We start from the raw sequence: 16059 nt of genomic DNA, 5'->3' as shown, positions 1-16059 counted from the left end.
AAAAAAAAAAAAAAAAAAAGAAACAAAACCCAGATAAAGTTTGATGACAACTAAACTCTTGGCTAATTAAGTGTATCAGTGTATTCTCATTCATGACGGATTCTCTCTGCCATATGGGAAATGGGCACTTAAAAGATCCCACCACTATTAAAAATAAAGTTGTCCTTAGCAGGTAGGAATTAAAAACAAAACCTTTTGACTTTCTATTTATGAATTATGGCACATGTGTGGAAGTTAGAGGGCAGCTTCCACTTTTACTTGGCGTCTAGGGACGGACCTCAGGTCACCAGGCTTTACTTGCAGAGTCATCTTGTTAGCTCTAAATATTCCTTTGACTAGCTTATATTTGTGTGCGCGCACACGAAGATGTGCCATGGCAGGTGCGTGGAGGTCAGAGGGTAACTTTAGGGCGTTGGTTCTTTTCTTTTACCATGTGGGTCCTGTAAATTGAACTGGGTCTTCAGGCTTGGTGGCAGTCACCTTTACCCATGGAGCCATGTCACTGGCCCGCTTTTGAATTATCTCTCTTAAAAAATCATAACTGCATTAAATTTACCTCTGACATTTCATTGACTTGTATTTTTTGAGTACAAGAAAATACTGATTATACCTGGCTGCAAAGATCTGTTTTAACATATAGTGTGGTAACAGGCATTGATTTCAGACCCAGTATCAACATGGAGAAGAAGATGGGGTTAAGACAGTGCTTGCACTGTGAACCCGGAAAGACACAACTGGTACCTGTCAAGAATCAATGTTTCAAGTATGAATCCTATTAAGGAAAAGGAGATATTCTATGTGGGCCTATATGTCCAGTGCCTAGTCTTGTGCTATTACAGGCATTTGTTTTAATCCAAAGGAGTAAGAAAAAAAAGTGGAAAAATACCAAACATTGAGGTGCTAATTACATAAAAATAAATTTTAGGAATGGTTAAGTGTCAACAATCTTCTTCAATTGTCTTTATTACAGTAAGAGGAAATTTTACTCTTAATGCATAGAATCTGAAGAAAAACATTTACATTTAGCTTTTAAAAGAGGCCCTTTTGACAATTATTAATACAAATGTGAAATAAGAACCTTCAAACAAATACCAATTTCAGTAATAGTTTACATACAGCAATAATTTATTCTGAAATGTTCATTTAGTTTGAGACACAATTCATGTCTCATTAATAAAAGAGCAGCCATTTCACCTCAAATACCAGAATATACAACAGTTACAGCATAGCAAAAATTCTACCTACTTTTGATAAAATCTAGTTCAGTTAAAATAGTTTCATTCAATGTTTTACAGTTACACAGATCTGAGCACAAAATAGTGTGAATTGTTACACCATAGCTATCCTATGCACACCATGTGACCACAGAATCATTAATCATTACTTCTGAAATTGAACCATCAGTTTCATTCATGCAGTAAAGCAAAGCAGGCTGGGTAAACATATTCATTGGGAACCATATTACTGTGAATTTCACAGCCACATGATTAATTATGACATTAGATGGATTCACAAGGACTATTTTTGCATAAATACCAATTTCTCCCTGATGTAAGTTTATTTTATAATCTAGAAATGATTGATAACAGCAATATATCATATAGTTTCTATCTGTAGTGTTGTTTTAAGACAAGCGATAATTAAAGGACAATGGGATGGATGCTACTTAAATACATGTAAAACATTCTGTACAAATATACTTGGCTTTACCTTTTTCCCCCGACCTAACAAGAGTGCCTCCCAAAATGACCAGTGAGGGCCAAGTGGACTATCAAACATGGTTTCCAGAACAAAACCTCTAACAACAATCAAACCTATTTACAGAAAGTTCCAACCTTTGAAGTTTTCTTTGAAATAAAGCCTCTATACAGCAGTTGTGAGGAACACCAACTTTTCCTGCGTTTGTCCTTCCAGCTCTTTTAAACAGACGTCACGAGGTAAGACCCGGAGTGGCGCTTAGGACTTTGGGCTCCACTGGACTCTGTGCTGTCCGTCTTTGAGTCTCGCTTCTTTGTGTTGCTGCTCACTGGTGTGGGGATCTGAGAGGGCCGGGCTGAAGTGCTGTCTGCACTGCTTTTCCTTGGGCTGGGGTTGTAATTGAAAGGCGTCACCCTGGCAGCAACTGTCCCACTAGGCGAACTGTGTTTGCTGGGGCCACTTGAACTGAAAGGGGTGCGCTCGACTACAGAAGTCTCACTAGTCTCTGCCGCAGGGACAGGGTTACCCTGTCCCGGTTTTGTCTCAGTTCCTTTCTGTTCTGGGGCATCTACCTGAATAAAGGAGTTCAGGCGGTTTTCCAGACCCACGGTGTGCACAGGACTGCCATTGCCCACACTTTGTTTTCCCTGGGTATCCTTTGAATCTTTAGTGCTTGGATTTCCCTTTTCTGAAACACTGTCAATCACTGGGGGGGTGTTACCTGTGGGAGATCTTCCAGATCTAGGGTTGTTAATGGGGCAGTCCTCAATTCTCACCCAAACGTCCTCTGTTTTAGAAACAGCAGGTGCCATCTGATAAATCAGAGTCTTTGACTCAGCACCATTGGCAGCACCGGAGGAAATGGTCTGAGAAAGCATGTTTGTGGGAGAAATTTCACTTTCTTTTATTTTCCTCCATGTGCCTTTTGTGGGTACTTGGTTTTCTTTCATTGGTCTGGGTCCTGGCATGGAGCTTACATGCTTTTCATCCTCACTTCTGGCTTTTTCACTGGACTCTGATGAAGCGGAAAGAATAGAAGATGAGCTTCCAGTTCTTCTCCAAGTGCTCACCCGAGGAAGGGATGAGGAGTGTTTACTGTGCTCACGCTTCCAGGTTCCTGCCCGGTTGATTGGCAGTCTGGAAGGACTTTCAGAATGGGAGCGAGAGATATCATGGCGCTTTCCTGGTCTTCCATCATTGTACTCAATAGTGGGGCTAAGATTATTAGGTGGGAGCTTTCGCCATCCACCAGGCTGAACAGATGGATGTGTCGACAGAGACATATCAGGAAGGGAAGGACTTAAAACTGGGGTTTGTGCCTGGGATCTGGTGGGAGAATCTGGTCTAGAAGATGGAGAAAGGGATTCAAATGAGGCGGATTCCTCCAGTTTCCTCCTTAGGGTCGGGCTTGGCGCTTCTTTGATGAAAGTAGATTGGCGTACTAATGTAGGTCTTTCTGATCTATCCGATTCACTTCCACTTGACTTAGTTGAAGACATCCTAGAAAGTTCTACCTTTTTATTAGACCCATTGCCATTATTCATCTGATTCAGTCCTTTCGATGCAGACTCACTTCTTGGGATACTACTAGCATTCTTGGATAAGCCTGCTTGTTTGGTAAGGTTTTGTTGGCTCATCTGTCTGCCGGGGGATGTATAGGACATTTTCCCAGAGCCTGAAGACTTGGTTGAAGCAGTACTGGGAGATGATGTCCTGGGTAGCTGAGATAGTTTGTTAGGAGGGCTTATTCCATTTCTACCAGGGGAGATAGAGTTTCGTCCTGGAGACTGCATTGGCCTACTTAATGGTTGCTGTGTAGGTCTTGAGGGAGTCGAGTCTCTAGAGCCGGATCTAGAAGGCCCCTTGTTAGATCCACTGATTTGGGAAGTTTGCCTCGTAAGAGGACTCAGCTCTGATTTCACTGATGGCTTGGTTCCTCTAGGAGAAGTTGTGGCTGCTGGACTCTCACCAGGGCTTTTGGAGGCTGGAGTCTTGAGGGGTGGGCCTTTTTTAGAAACAGGGCTTGTACTTGAGGAGCTATTCCGAACCCCTGGGATATGAATCATGGTCCTGCCTCTTGAGATTGAAGGCATGTTTGTTTGGAGGGGCTGTTTCATTTGGCTGGAAATTTCTGAGTTAGATCGAATCTTTCCAGTAATCAAGCTTTTATAAACCTTTTTCCCACCTTTGATTCCTTTATTTTCAGATTCTATCTTTTTTGCTTCTAATGTGCTTTTCTCCCCAGGTTTGAGAATTCGTGGGCCTTTATTACCTGTGAAGGGTTTTTCCTCTTGATCAGGTGTAAGATGAAAAGGTGATCCCAGGGAAATGCCTGATTTCAGTGACAGAATGGAATCAGAATCAGATGAAGCCTGTCTAGATAAACACGCGGCAGCAGCGGCAGCTTGATGCAAACTACTTACTATGGAGTTTGCACCTTCCTGAATAGCTTTCCAATCAAAATTCTCTGAATCAGGAGATAAACCATGTTCTGAATCTGGCCTCTGTATATCTTTCAAGTCAAGTGTCAGGTCTTCCGCTAAAATGCCACCCAGATTTCTGGGACTCTGCTTTTCACTCTCACCCTTCAGTCTTGAAGGCCTTTTCTTTTTTGGCATTGCAGAACTTATACACTCCTGCAACAGGTCATCTTCAGAATCAATGCTAAGAGAACTGAGAGAGCTGTTTCTCGAGAAACAGACAGGCGTGTCTTCAACGTGAAATGACTTGGGCGCATACCCAGATGCCTGAGGCTTACTTGCTTCTCCTTGTGAGTTAGTAGGTTCAGCTTCTTTGACTGGTTCATTTTCTTTGTTATTATTGTTTTCTTGGTCGATGTCACTAAGAGAACTCAGAGAGGAATTTCGAGAAAAGCAAACTGGAGTGTTTTCAATAGCAAAATTCTGTAATTTTTCATCCGTTGCTGCCCCTCTATCTGGCAAGTCTTTGGAGGGTTGAGGGAAAGTGGGTTGTTTCGGAAGCACTGGTTTAGATTGGCCCCTGTTTACTGGATGTTTTGTACTAGCTTGTGACTTACTAGCTGGCTGTTGGCTTGAGGGTGGCTCTGTGTGGCAGATAACTTTGGCTTCTGAATCCTTACTTTCTTTCCCCTTTCTTAACTCGGCCTTTTCCCTGGAAAGGTCAACATCGTCATCATCAAAATCTAGAGAACTCAAAGAGTCATTTCGTGAAAAACAGTAAGGAGTTCCTTCAATGGGGGTGTAATGATGCGGTGAATCGAAGGCGAAGCTTCCTCGGACTCTGTCTTCATTGTTGGGCAGCTTATCACTGAAATCCTTGGGATTGTTTTTCAGGCTCTGTTTCTTTGAGTCTTTGTTGTCTGAGAAAGTTTCTTCAGCATTTACGTTAACCTTTGAGTCTGTGTTCTTCCTCACACGTGTTCTGTACTCAGTGTTTTGTGGCATGGGCTTTACTGGGGAAGTAGGCTTCTTTTTCTTGGTGTCTGTTTGATTTTTGTTAGTTACAGATGAAGTCACTGAAGCTTGTTGGACCTGGTCCATTATCTTTTTCACTCGGAAAGGCTTGTGGCTTTTTCCTTTGGGCATCGCAGAATTGATACATTCTGCAAGAATATCTCCTTCCTCTGCTTTACTGTCATCCAGGTCTGGCATAGCCATGGATGACATTTTCCCCCTCTGAGCTTCATCTGTACTTCTGCCCTCTGTAGGAATGGTATCTCGTTTTTCAAATTCGCTTGGCTGTGTACCTGCTCTAACCCCATCTCCAGCAGCCAACTCATTTGGAGGGGATTCTATTGTCAGATCACTTAAAGATGTTGCGGTAGAAAAGTTTATAGGTGTCCCTTCTACACAGTACACACGGGGCATGTCATCTCCTGGTGTAAAGCTAACATGCTTTTGTGCCTGCAGCCGGTTTTGTGATGGCAGAAGTTTGTACACAGGCAGTTGACTTGGTTTCCTTGCCACAGGTGGAGGTAATTTTGAAGCAGTTTGGGCTAGCTTTTTGGCTTTGCGTGATGACTTTGTTGGCATGGCTGAAATAATACATTCTTCTAATATTTCAATATCATCATCATCTGAATCATCTAATAAGTCTTTTTCAGAGTCAGGTTTTTCTACCTCTTTCTCCTGGTTTTCATTTGATTCTTCAGGTTGCTCTGGTTCAGTCTCATTCCCATTGTCATTTTCCTGAACTGGAGGCATTATTCTTAATTCCACATCTTTCTGTATAAATGGCTCGTCGAGGCTCAGTGCACTCAGGCTAGATGAACAAGAAAACCCATCTGGAGTACTTTCTGTGGCAAAGTGCAATAGAGTGTCAGCATCCGGAAGGACCTGGACCCTCTGGACGGCAGCATTTACAGCTGTCTGCTTAGGTCCACTTTCTCTCTTCTCAGCAGCAGGGACTTTATTTTTTGGCACCTCTCTCTTGGTCTGGACTGTCTGTGGAGGAGGTGGAGGGGTTTTGCTTCTGCTTGGTGGCATGGTCTGTCCAGGGCTATCTGGAAGGTCACTGGGGCTTATAATACCACTCACCATTCCACTGCACGGCTCACTCTGAACAGAGCTGGCAATGGAACGACTCTCAAAGCTGTCAAGTGAGCTGACAGAAGTACATCTGCTGAACACGAGTGGAGTTTCCTGGACATAGTGCTCTGGGGGACTTTTGGGCGTCTGAGCACCACTTTTGGAGGGAGACTTGGCCCCTGAAGAAAACTCAACAGCCTTATGCCTGGTTGATTCCGAAGATAAGGCAGAAGCCTGGAGTCTGCTGGGTTTGGTTCTAGCACTCTGGGACACTGCTGGAACTTCGCTTGCAGGATCTTCAGTTGACCGAATAACATCATTCTCTTTTATTTCTGCTATCTGCAGAGTACTAGCAGAATCTGCTTCCTGTGTTGTCTGATCACATCCTATTTCATCTTCAGCTGATGACAAAGAAGATAATGAACTACACCTTGAGAAACATATGGGGGTGTCTTCTACACAGTAAGTCTGTATTGTTTCTTGGTTGATGGAGGGGACTTTGCACGTGGTCCCTTTTTGCGTCTGACCATTTCTTTGTGCTGATCCTGGATGCAGCTGGTTCTGCCTTTTGGCATTAGATGAAGCTGTGGATGTAGTCTCATTGTTTGGAGAGAGATGTTCAGTTTTAGTGCTCTGGGCTGCTGAATTCTTTGAGAATGAAAACGATGGTTTCTGTGAGGAAGAAATGTCAGTGGCATATTTTAAACTATAATCAATAGGCTGGTCCACATGATGTTTTTCTTCATTATACTTTATACTGTAGTTTGTTGGTCTCTCTTCTTCTTCATGTTGTTCTTCCTCAGAATAACGTTCACTGTAGTTGGTAGGCTTATCATCTTCATAGTCATCTTCCTGACACAAAGACTGGTTTACATTTTGATTAATTGCATGACTAGAACCCATTCGATTTGTTTCTGAGCCGCTGGTTCCTCTAGACCTATATGGGGAAACACATTCCTGTTGTGGAAAATGTGGTGTTTGGAATTTGAGGTGTTTGTCATCAGTGTTCTCAGAATAGACAGGATAATTGGTGTTTTGGCTTCTTGATTGTCTTTGCTCATTCTGCTTTATTTCATCTTCTATTACATGCTTCGGTCTTGCCCATCTTTCATTCTGTGAGGGACTCTGCCTTCCAGAGTTCAACTGCTCATCTGAGTATTTAAGACTGTAATTTATTGGTGTATCCAGTTCTCCATCATTATCATCCATATGATTTGCACTATGTATCTTATGGGCTAAGTCAGCTGGATACTGACCATAACTGCAAAACTTACTTTCATCATCTTCAGAATAGGATTCGATTGAGGGTTTCATTTGACCTCTTCTACCATAACCATCACTACTATTGACACTATTTAAACTGTCATTTGAAGATCTCTTATATTCCACTTTGGCATAAGGCATAGAACATGTCCTATTTGAATTTTCTGACTTAGTGAAGTTGTAAGTGTTGGCATGTGTATGGGAAGCAGAGCTTCTTCGTGCTGCATTCCTCTCATCCGTCACACAATGGAATTCAGTGGTAGCCCCAGGATTTCTGTCTTCCTGGGAGGTATGAATGGCTGACACTTCTTCCATAACTTTGGCAATCTGGGCTGCAGTACTAGAGATCTGCAAACCTCGTTTTGAAGAGGATCCTGGATTTTCTGTTGCTGAATGGTAAGTGCTGAGACCAATACCTCGCTCTCTCTCTAAACTTCTGTCTTTTTCAGAACGAGAACTGTCTAAACTTCCCCTTGATGAAGAAGAGCTGGGCAATACTGTAGTATTTAAATATGGTGAGAGAACAGTCAAGTTTCCAGTATTAAAATTATCTGACCTATTATCATCATGTCGATTGGTGTCAAAAACATAGTCACCATAAAGATTTGGCTTGTGTCTCTGCTTACTACGATGAGATGCCTTGGGACTTAAATTGTCAATATTGTCAAAGGTTTCTGATAAATGCTGAGCATCTAATTCCGCTTCTAGGGCTTTTTGTTTCCTAACATGAAGAGATGGCAGACTTGAACCTGGAGACATAATATTTGCATCCTTATACTTTGCAGGTCGGTTTGCCATGAGATTCCTTAAAGCAGCAGCACTTCCCATAGCGATCATTTTGTGCTTTGAGTGAATGAGGTTCTTGAGCATGCTCACAGCCCCCATGTCCCATAAAGCTTCCTGGTCTTTAGGATTTCTTGCTGAGAGATTCCACAGAGTTCCACATGCATTGCTGACTATTGTCAAGCTGTGAGATTTCAAGTGCTGTAATAAAGTCTGTAGGCAATTGTTCTCTCTTAGGATTTGCCTGAATTAAAACAAGAACACATAAGATTAAGGGGAACATGTGATGAGTGACAACAGATAAAGGGGCAGACAACAATTTTAAACAGAAAGATGGTTACTAAACACAGTAGGCATAACATAAGCATATCAACTATCTTGTGGACTTTAAGCATGTCACCTCTGCTTTCATTCTCTTGGTTCAATTAGTGTTTACTGTTTCAAAGTACCTATCTGTCAGACCAAAAGTACTGAAAGGGAGTGTTAGGTCTCTTTATTCTGATCCACTACAAGAAAAAAAGAATTGTTTTGAGCACATACATTTTCTCCATTCACAGAGTAATAGTTTTCTAATTTAAAGACTATAAACACATAATGAAATCTTAAACAGCGACTGTGGCGATTTAATATACAGTAAAGCAACCATGTTGAATACTGAACTGAGATATCTTGGGAAGATATCTGTAGTCAGGGAGCACACATGCTTCTAGACCAGCAAGCTTATTTTCTAGAGTGATCTCTGTCTTTGTGACAATGCCATACCTTTTTTACATGCTCTTTGGCAGACTGTATATACTCACTTAAAAACAAAAACCATGAAATATAGGTTTTAAAAATACAAAAAGCATATAAATATGAAGGCTAAAAGTCAACATAACAAACTCTGGGTCCTGGACAGACCTATAGCCTTTTAAATATGAGAAACACTAACATCTAGTGACAGGATAGTCTACTTTAGTAAACTTTAAAATTGTTTGCCCAGGGTATACAATAAACATCAATACTGTCTTCTCTAGTGGGAGGGAGATGAGAGAAGGTAAATATGATCAAAGTATGAAACCCAATATTTTGTACAATGAGATATACTAACCAAAAAAAAAACAACAAAAAACAAAAAACAACACACACACACACACACACACACACACACACACACACACACACACACACACACACAAAACGGAAACAAAAGAAAAAAAAACATGGTGGAGATCCTCAGTTCAGTATCAGCTGAGATCTTATTGAACTTAAGTGTTCTCTGCATAGCAGAAAATGACATGAAACTTCCAGTTTATGCATCAAAGGCTTAAATTAGTAAGTTGTGAAAGATACCTACATTTTGTTGCCATAAAACAGATACATACATATCTCTCTACCTCAAAAGATGAGAATATGAATCAAAGTTGATATGCACTGTGAAAATGTAACACAGGATAACAATGTGTACCCTAATTGGTGATTTCTGAAACTTCACAGTTTATTAGACTGGATGAATAAATAATCTGATGAATGAGACACCATTAGAAAAATGTTGAGCTCTTATGCTTACTAGATCATACTCAGGAATTTTTTCTTTGCTTAAAAATTAGTTTTACATTCCTTTGTCATCTGAATAGGTAGGGAAGAATTAAAAGTATTTTGACTTTTATCATTTTTCTACAGACAATACAGATAAAATATACTTCCCAACTACCATTTATTTATTTGTAGATTCCTATAAGATATCTCAAACTTTACTAGCAAAAACATGCAAGTGAGTTATGCTAGGAGTAGTAGTTATCTTTGCACTGCAATAAGGACATTTTGCTTAACGTTTTCATAATGTCAAAACATTTTACAATTAGGTCTTTCTAGAGAAATAAACTCTTAATAACCCGTTTAAAAGTAATATAAGGCTTGGTATGTACCTGTGGTCTTCATTTGTAGCTATCAAGCTGGACACATTTCGTAATATCCCACCTCCACTTTCAATGATGGCTAAAGTGTTTGTCTGGCTTCGGTAAGTGAGAGTGCCAACTAAAAATGCCAGTGCTCCATCCACAGCACATATGTCAGCTTTATTCTCAGTGCAATGTGCAGACAGATTCCATAAGGCACTTAAGACACTCTTGAGGGTTGATTCCTATTAATGACGGAAACACAGTATGTATCATTTAGTTAGAATCTTACTTCTTTTTGTTTCTCCTTCTGCACATTCCTCACCAGTAAATCAGGAACTTTTCATGTACACTTTCATGAAAGGTCAAATGAGATTTTGGTCAGTGTTGTTCCTATAATACAACACAGTATTAAACTAATGACCTTCATTCTAAGTGTTTAGATGCTAGACATGTATCTTTAATGAACCCAGAATATGAAGAGAATTGATATCCACTTTCATAAGATATTATCAGGGTAACAGAAACCCAATTAAAACCCCTTCATATACTGTACATGGACATGGAAGGACATCTAAGTACTAAATGACAACACACTGCAGAATAGGTTATATAATATTCTAATTTTATTAAAAACAAACATGTAAATACTGAAAAGGACTAGAAAATGTACAAATTCTTAAAACTCTAAAGAAACAAGGTTATGAAAAGGCCCAAGTTCCCTAATATGCAAAAATTTTAATTGCTACAGAAACACTGGGGTATGTAATTAATGATATATGGTCATAATTTGTTACACTCCAAATGTCAGTGTTTCTTTTTATGATACCACCAAGGAAGGAGTCTTCATTAGAAATGCATTTGCTCCTAGCAGAACAAGAAGCATCCAGACAATACAGATGCAACACAGTACTCTAAAAAGAAGGCAACTACAGTTTGAATTTAATACAAATACCTCAGAAATGATACAACACTGTAGGATAACGTAGATGTAGAGAGAAAACACCAGATGCAAAAGCTAAATCCCCAACAGGGTCTTAAATACTTTACTTGGAGTCTGAACCCTAATGTCTTGTGCAGACATATAGAGCCTAATTCCCAGTAACTCATGGTGCCTTACCTAAATGGCCAGTTTCATGTAACTCATTAGCCAGGTATAGTGGCTCATGCACTTGGGAGGATTGTTACAAAATCAAGGCAGCCTGTCTACATGAGACCCAGTATCAAAACAACAAGAACAAACAAAAAACAAACACTCCCAACACACACACACAAAGCACACATGCACACACACACACACACACACACAAAGCACACATGCACAAGTGAGAAGGTCCTGAGTTCAATTTTAATTACAATGTGATTGCAGTAAAGATAGGATGATCAAGAAGAAAAGTGGCAAAAACTGCCAGGTAGTGGTGGCGCATGCCTTTAACACCAGCACTCAGGAGGCAGAGGCAGGCGGATCTTTGTGAATTCTGGTCTATAGAATGAGTTCCAGGATGGCCAGGGCTACACAGAGAAACTGTCAACCAACTCAAAAGTGAGGTACAAGAGCACAGAAGATCCAGAGACTACAGGCCAAAGACCAAAGGTCTGCATTAAACAAGATTTACAGTTGAAATTACGGGAGGCATGAAATGATTACAAGCTGGGGGTGGAGTTCAGGTGTGCAGCTATGTGCGTAGGGCTTGAGAAGGAGAAGAAATGACTAGAGATTAGAAATAAGGAAAGGAGTTACAGATTAGTAATGGATAAAAAAGTATACAGTGCAAGGAAAGAGGAAAGAAAAACAAATAAACCTAAGTAGATTTTGAGACAAAGGAAAAACTATCAGGAGTCAAATTAGAAGGGATTGAAGCAGTGACTCATTCATGACTTCGGCTGTTTGTTATGGGAAAAGAAATACTCTAGTAATTAGAAGCCATGGAGAAATTTTTACTGTTAAAATATGCAGATTTTTGTGGATCACTGAAACATAAGAAAGGAGTAACAGTAAATAGCAAAGTGTGAGACATAGCACTAATTTCCTTAAAAATTTTATGGAGTTATTATTGAAGAAAAATAAACTGTACATCTTTCACATATAGTCTTATCATGTTTAATGTAATATATATACACTCACGAACCTTTCACTCCAATTAGGTAACAAACATTTACATCTCCCAAGGTTTCTTCAAATGCCTCTCAACCTATCTTTTCATTCTATCCCAGGCCCTAGACAATCACTGATTTATTTTAGACACTAGCATCATCCTCAATGAACAAAGGGTTAACTAATACTCTCCCTCTACTGATTCTATCTGGTGCTGCTGTCTTAAGTTTCAAAAAGTACAAGCTAAAGAGAATTTCAGGAACAAAAGAAACCATACAAGGTTGCAGATAATTGTTGAGCCCACTCAAATGATACATGGTGGGCTGGCGAAATAGTTAACAAAAAAGCACCTGCTACATAAACTGCATAACCTGAGTTCAATCCTGGAGCCTATGGTGGAAAGAGAGAATCAACTCCTGAGATTCCCTGACCTCAACATGTGCCCACATAGGCATGCAAAAAAATTCACAGACATACATGCATGAACACAAACACAAAGTCAACTGGAGAAGTCTTTTAAAATAATCTTGTTATTTATTTTTCAATACTTTGTTCTTTGGGCTGGGAAATAGTTCATCTGGTAAACATGAGTACCTGAGTTTGACTCTCCCAAAGCCCATGTAAAAAGCTGGGTGTGGTAGTGTGCATCGAGAAGGCAAAGACTGGAAGATGTCCAGCCAGTCTAGTGTAATAGATAAGTTCCAGGTTCACCGAGAGGATCTGTCCAAAAACAGGCTGGAGAGATGGCTCAGCAATTAAGAGCATTTGGCTGCTCTTCTAAAGGACCCAACATCCTCTTTCTGGGCTCTGAGGGCACGAGGCATGCATGTGGTACACAGGCATACATGTAGGCAAAACACCATACATATAAAATAAAAAAAATAAGGCAAAGGGCCACAGATACAGCTCAGCAGATAAGAGTGTCTGCTTAGCAAGCACAAAACCCTGCATTTGAATCCTGGGACCATGTAAAATAAGGCGTGGGACACATGCCTGTAACCCTGCGAGGTGGAGGCATAAGGATCAGAAGTTCTAGGTCATCCTTGGCTGCATACTGAGTTCTAGCCTGTGCTTGAAAATAAACAAAAAAACCAACTGAAGAGTATTGAGGAAGATATCCTATACGTATCTGTAGTCTGCACATGCATGAACTCATGAACACACTCACCCAAACAGACACACACCTACACCCACACACCCCATTTCTTATTTTTAAGCCAGTACCCCATTATGCTGCCTAGGATGATCTTAAACTCTTGGGCTTGAGTAATCCTCCCATTATACCCTGCTGGGTAGGCTGGAGCTATACGAATGTAATACTTTGTAACTAGTACATTCTTTTTATAACTGTAAAGAATTTCATTGTACATATACTTTATGGTTTGCTGTTTACCTATTGACAGTCATTACAGTTTCTTCTGACTTTTGGCCATTACAAAATTATGAAGAACATTCATGTTTAAATCTGTGTGAGAACATTAGTTTTTGTTCCTGTGGGTAAATTCTTAAGAATGGAATGACTGGGTAGTTTGGAAGGTGTATGTTTAACATAAATCCTGTCCAAACATTTTCCTGAGTGCTATACAATTTCACATTCCCAACAACAGTACAGAATGCCTCCAGTTGGTCAACAACCTTGACATGTGGTTTCTTTTTAACTTTAAGCCAGTATGGTATGTATACTAGCATCTCACTGTAGTTTAATAACAAATGATAGCCTACACTCTTTTCAACATTTAGTGGCTGTTCATATCTTTCTGGAAGAATCAGTCCTAGTCACCTATTTAGCAGCGTCAAATGTATCTTTATAGTGAACCTACATAAATGTGTATGATGAGTGTGCAATTGTATGAGGACAGCCTCTTGTTTTAGACAGGGTCTCCCAGCACTAGGGAGGCAGAAGCAGGTGGATTGCCAGTTATAGTACTAAACATTTTAAAAGTTACCTTTTTAACTTCCAAAGCACATTCCATCAATGCTTTCACACTTCCAACTTCTCGCAATGTCTTTTTGCTATTTACATCTGCTCGCCAAGACAAATTCCTCAAAACACTTGCAATAACCTGCAAATAATCAAGTTTAGAATAATTTGTATATAACGATTCATACTAGTTATGTTTTTGTTTCTAATGCTAGAGGTAAGAGTAGGAATCTATTACAAGTTAAATATACCTTATCTAAATGCTTTGCATCGTGTTTTGATTTTAAAATTCTTTTTAAATATTTGTATATGTGTTAGATTCCCTGGGTATGAGAGATTATATTCCATAATATGTATCTTACATGTGTAACACAAAGGTAACTTTACATAGTATTTTAATAACTTAGTGCACAGAACAGTTTCACAACACTGATTTTATACATGTGGTGTCATGTCAGCAGCATACAAACAGTTTCAGATTTTGGATTAGAAATGCTCTAGCTACATGATCAAAGCATGGTATCTGCATGTATTGAAAGGTCATAAGAGAAACCCATTGATTTGTACAATAAATATGATTAATTATAATAATAAAAGCAGGAATTTTCTGTCTATAGTAAATTTCTCATACATGTTACTAGGGTGCCAAGAGGAATTACTTCAATATAATTACTTTCCTTTAGTGTTAATGGAACCATATTTTAACATAAACAACTAAATATTGAGTCAAAGCTTAATATAAATCAGTACATTAACCATTACTATTCATTACTATTTGAGAAGAACATTAAAAATTTGAAGCAGTACCTGCTGTAAGTCTTCACTTTCAGATTTTAACTGGGCCACAAGTGCTCTCATGCAGCCTTTCATAGAACATAGTGTAGCCTGTAATGGTAGATGTGGGACAGGATCATCAATGAGCCAGCCTGAAATGGCTTTCTCTCCCCCCCCCCCCTTTTGAGACAGGGTTTCTCTGTAACTTTGAAGGCTGTCCTGGAACTCACTCTAAAGACCAGGTTGGCCTTGAATTCAAAGAGATCCACCTACCTATGCTTTCCAAGTGCTGGGATTAAAGGCATGTACTACCACCACCTGGCCTAGCTACTGAATTTCAAACCTGGTTTTGACTTCAATCATAAATGTTATTTTACCTGTACAAGATCCAGAACAAGATTACCTAAATGAAAGATAGATGTCTCTTATTTCTGGTTAGTTATTTCCTTTACCTAATTGGAAAAACCAAACAAAATCCCGAGAAACGATAAGCAAAGGATAAAGCTTTGTTCTGTCTGATGGACTCAGTACTTTACTTTTAACTCCTGGGGACAGTGTTTTATATTATTTTCTATAGTGCTGGTGATTGCACTTTGTAGGTAAATGAACTACCATTTTTTGCTACATCCCTAGTATGAGGAGCAATGCTGCTGGTGAAAGGCAGCCTACTAAGGCTACACAATGCTGAGAAAGGGAGATTTTAGTGTCACTGTTCAACTGCGGTGGATGGGAGACACCAGAGATCAGTAGTAACTCTGTTTCTTTAGTTCAAAAAGCTATTTTTATGAAAATAAATGAACTCCTAAGTGAGCTACCTTAAAAAATACATCTTACAAAAGACATACCTTGTTGGCAACATCTCCAAAGGTCAAGTTCGTCAAAGCCATTCCAGCATACCGTCTTAAAGTAATACTGTAGTGGTCATTAGTAAGCCCATACATCTCACAGTCCACCTGTAACAATTCTGCAATGGCCTGCAGTCCCCCTAATTTAACAAGGGGAAAAGGAAAAATCTGTAATAATCCAGAATCAAATAAGCTGGTATAATTTGGCAACTTAAAAACCAGGGGGGGGGGGGAAATCTCAAAGAATGAGAATACATGATTTAAATTTGCCTTTAGAATGAAAAGCACAAAACTT

The 16059-nt window shown here is 39.7% G+C and overlaps 2 protein-coding genes across 17 annotated transcripts in view; one reads left to right on the top strand and one right to left on the bottom strand.

Annotated features, from left to right (window-relative positions):
* Positions 1–16059, top strand: part of Stard4 (StAR related lipid transfer domain containing 4) — a 1044307-nt gene that overhangs the window by 82621 nt on the left and 945627 nt on the right. The gene's annotated exons all lie outside the window — the stretch shown is intronic.
* The window catches only part of Apc (APC regulator of WNT signaling pathway), a 96218-nt gene continuing 81090 nt past the window's right edge, over positions 932–16059 (bottom strand). For all 16 annotated transcript variants that reach the window (XM_051202322.1, XM_051202325.1, XM_051202333.1 and 13 more), the window contains 5 exons: positions 15765–15904; positions 14953–15030; positions 14171–14287; positions 10160–10374; positions 932–8496 (listed from right to left, as the gene is read on the bottom strand). In XM_051202322.1, coding sequence (XP_051058279.1) covers positions 1920–8496; positions 10160–10374; positions 14171–14287; positions 14953–15030; positions 15765–15904 — 7127 coding nt within the window. In that variant the 3' untranslated portion in view covers positions 932–1919. The remainder of the gene's footprint in view (positions 8497–10159; positions 10375–14170; positions 14288–14952; positions 15031–15764; positions 15905–16059) is intronic.

Source organism: Phodopus roborovskii, unplaced genomic scaffold, assembly GCF_943737965.1.
Source record: "Phodopus roborovskii unplaced genomic scaffold, PHOROB, whole genome shotgun sequence".
Lineage (NCBI taxonomy): Eukaryota > Metazoa > Chordata > Mammalia > Rodentia > Cricetidae > Phodopus > Phodopus roborovskii.
The sequence above is the reverse complement of the archived record's forward strand: the minus strand, read 5'-3'. Positions and strand labels throughout refer to the sequence as shown.